The sequence below is a fragment of the Dipodomys ordii genome, unplaced genomic scaffold (assembly GCF_000151885.1).
Source record: "Dipodomys ordii isolate 6190 unplaced genomic scaffold, Dord_2.0 Scaffold81, whole genome shotgun sequence".
Taxonomy (NCBI): Eukaryota; Metazoa; Chordata; class Mammalia; order Rodentia; family Heteromyidae; genus Dipodomys; species Dipodomys ordii.
In genome coordinates this window covers 569356-571672 of record NW_012267297.1, presented here as the reverse complement: position 1 = coordinate 571672, position 2317 = coordinate 569356, and the positions used below count along the sequence as shown (strand labels likewise).

The following is a 2317-nucleotide window of genomic DNA, read 5'->3' as shown; positions in this document are numbered from 1 at the left end:
AGACAAGGAGGGAGGCAACCGTGGGAACACTGGCTGGTCCACACTCAGCAGCAAGGACTTAGACTTTCTCACCTATGACTGGCACTCACATGGACTGGTTTTGTGTTTCGGCGTGAGGGCCGTGCAGGATAGGTACGTGCTCTGCCTCTGAGCTGTGTCCTGCGATTTCATCAGCGATTTTGGCCAGGTGCATGGCCAGGTGTGTGACCTTTGTGGAATCCCACTGCGCACTGTGAGGGATGAGTCTCCGCTGTGAACACAGCAGGCTGGTAAAGGCAGCAGGGCAGGCGGCGGCGCGGCCTTGCTGCTCTAGGACATTCTGGCAGACGAAGGAGAAGTAGGTGCATCACGGCCATGTCTGGGAGTGGAAGTCAAATGACTGTGAAACTCCTGTCGCACTGATCGTAGGGGTTTGGCTTCCAGGGGAGACCTCATCTGAAAACTCTTTAACCAAGACCTTACATGCTTTTCCCAGACGGTAAGGGTGAGCGATTCCCACGTAGTGAGGGAATGGAGGAGCAGACAGAGCTCACGAGGAAGGCTGGCACTGGAGAGGCGGGTTCTGGGGGGAGGGGGAGGGAGGCCAGGTGGGAAGGTCATGGGGGTGAAAAGAGAAGACAGTCTCCATGCCTGCTGTGCCCACACAGAATCGGAGAACCTAGACGCGGGCCCTGAGGAGGCACCCCTTTCCGGAGAATCCTCTCCAGGATCAGCTGGAGACGAGAACCAGGAGGATGTGGTTCAGCAGGGACCTCCACAAAGAGGAGGCAAGCAACGCAAGAATTCTCGCCCTCCTGCTGGGAACCAGCAAGGACCCCAACAGGAAGGCCAGCGTCCTGGGAGCCCAGGGCCCCAGCAAGGAGGCAAGGGGCGGGGGCAGCAGCAGCGGCAGTGGGGGCAGCAGCAGCGGCAGCGGGGGCAGCAGCGGCGACAGGGTGGCTCTGATGGTCCCAGGAACCAGCAGCAGTCCCCAGGAGGCCGACCACGTCCGTAATCCGTCATCTATGGTAAGGTATGCGTTACATGTATTCTCCGCCAAAACGTCTAACTCCTACTCTTTTGCAAACAGTGTCCGTATGAATCAACTTTACACATGTTGAAATTATAGTCTTCCATCCCGTGTCGTTTTTCATATTGAGCTCCTCTCATCCAGCATCTCCAGGATGGTTCTGCTTCCTTTTGTTCCGTGATCCTCTGTGCTGTGCTGTGTTGTGAAGAACGCGGCTTTCCCTTGGGCCCTCTGCTTGCTGGCTCAGCGTCCATCGCTGGGCGTCCATCGCTGGGCGTCCTCGCCTGCTGTCCATCCGGCCGCGCTGCTCTGTCCTGCCTCGTAGAAGCCAGTGTCTGAGGTCTAGTGTTCCTGATGGATTACTACAATGTTGCTAATCACTGTGTAGTCCCCCCCCAATACTTTTAAACTTGTACTTGTTCTAGGTAGAAAGACACAAGGCTACATTTTAAAAACATAAATTATTTTCCTTTTCTACTCCTTCCCAGGAAACTCCTACCATTAGTTTTGCTGGATAAACACTTAGAAGTATATATGTATTACATTGATGAGTTCACTTTTTTCTTGACTCATATCAGGTTTTTTATTCAAAAAAGCTGGGCATGGGTGCCAGCAATCCCAGCACCTCAGGAGGTTATGACCAGACGGATCTCAGTGTAAAGCCAGCCCATTTGGGAAAGTCTGAGAATTCTGTTTCCAAAATAACCAAAAAAACACTGGAGGTGTGGCTCAAATGGTAGAGTTACAATCTGTGAGCAAGAAAGCCAAGTAAGTGCGTGAGGCACTACGTTCAAGCTTTCTTCTTTGAAGAAAAGAAGGAAAAGAAAAAAAATTCTGTGTTATTCTTGTCTGAAATAACACATAGTTCAAAGATGTATATACATTTCTTCTGAACATGCTTGCTCTTGTTTCTTTTTTTTCTTCTTCTTTTTTTGTCAGTTGTGGGGCTTGAACTCAGGGCCTGGGCTCTGTCCCTGAGCTCTTCAGCCCAAGGCTAGTGTTCTACCACCTGAGCCACAGCGCCACTTCCGGTTTTCTAGTATTTTATTGGAGGTAAGAGTCTCACGGACTTTCCTGCCTGGGCTGGCTTTGAACTGTGTTCCTCAGATCTCAGCTTCCTGAGTAGCTGGGATTACAGGTGTGAGCCACCATTGCCTGGCCTTGTTCTTGTTTTTATTCTTCTGTTTTTGTGGGTTTTGTTTTGTCTGGCTTGTGTTTTATAATTGCATGCTATTCCATTGTATGGCTCTGCCATGAGTTTTTGTTTTTCAGACGCATTTTATATGAGCACACTTTAACAGACATTCA

The 2317-nt window shown here is 50.6% G+C and overlaps 1 protein-coding gene across 1 annotated transcript; it reads left to right on the top strand.

Annotated features, from left to right (window-relative positions):
* Nucleotides 1-598: 598 nt before the first annotated feature.
* Nucleotides 599-994, top strand: LOC105992199 (salivary acidic proline-rich phosphoprotein 1/2-like). Its single transcript, XM_013025022.1, has one exon. It carries the CDS (start codon nt 599-601, stop codon nt 992-994), a length of 396 nt encoding a protein of 131 aa, XP_012880476.1.
* The last annotated feature ends 1323 nt before the right edge of the window (nt 995-2317 follow it).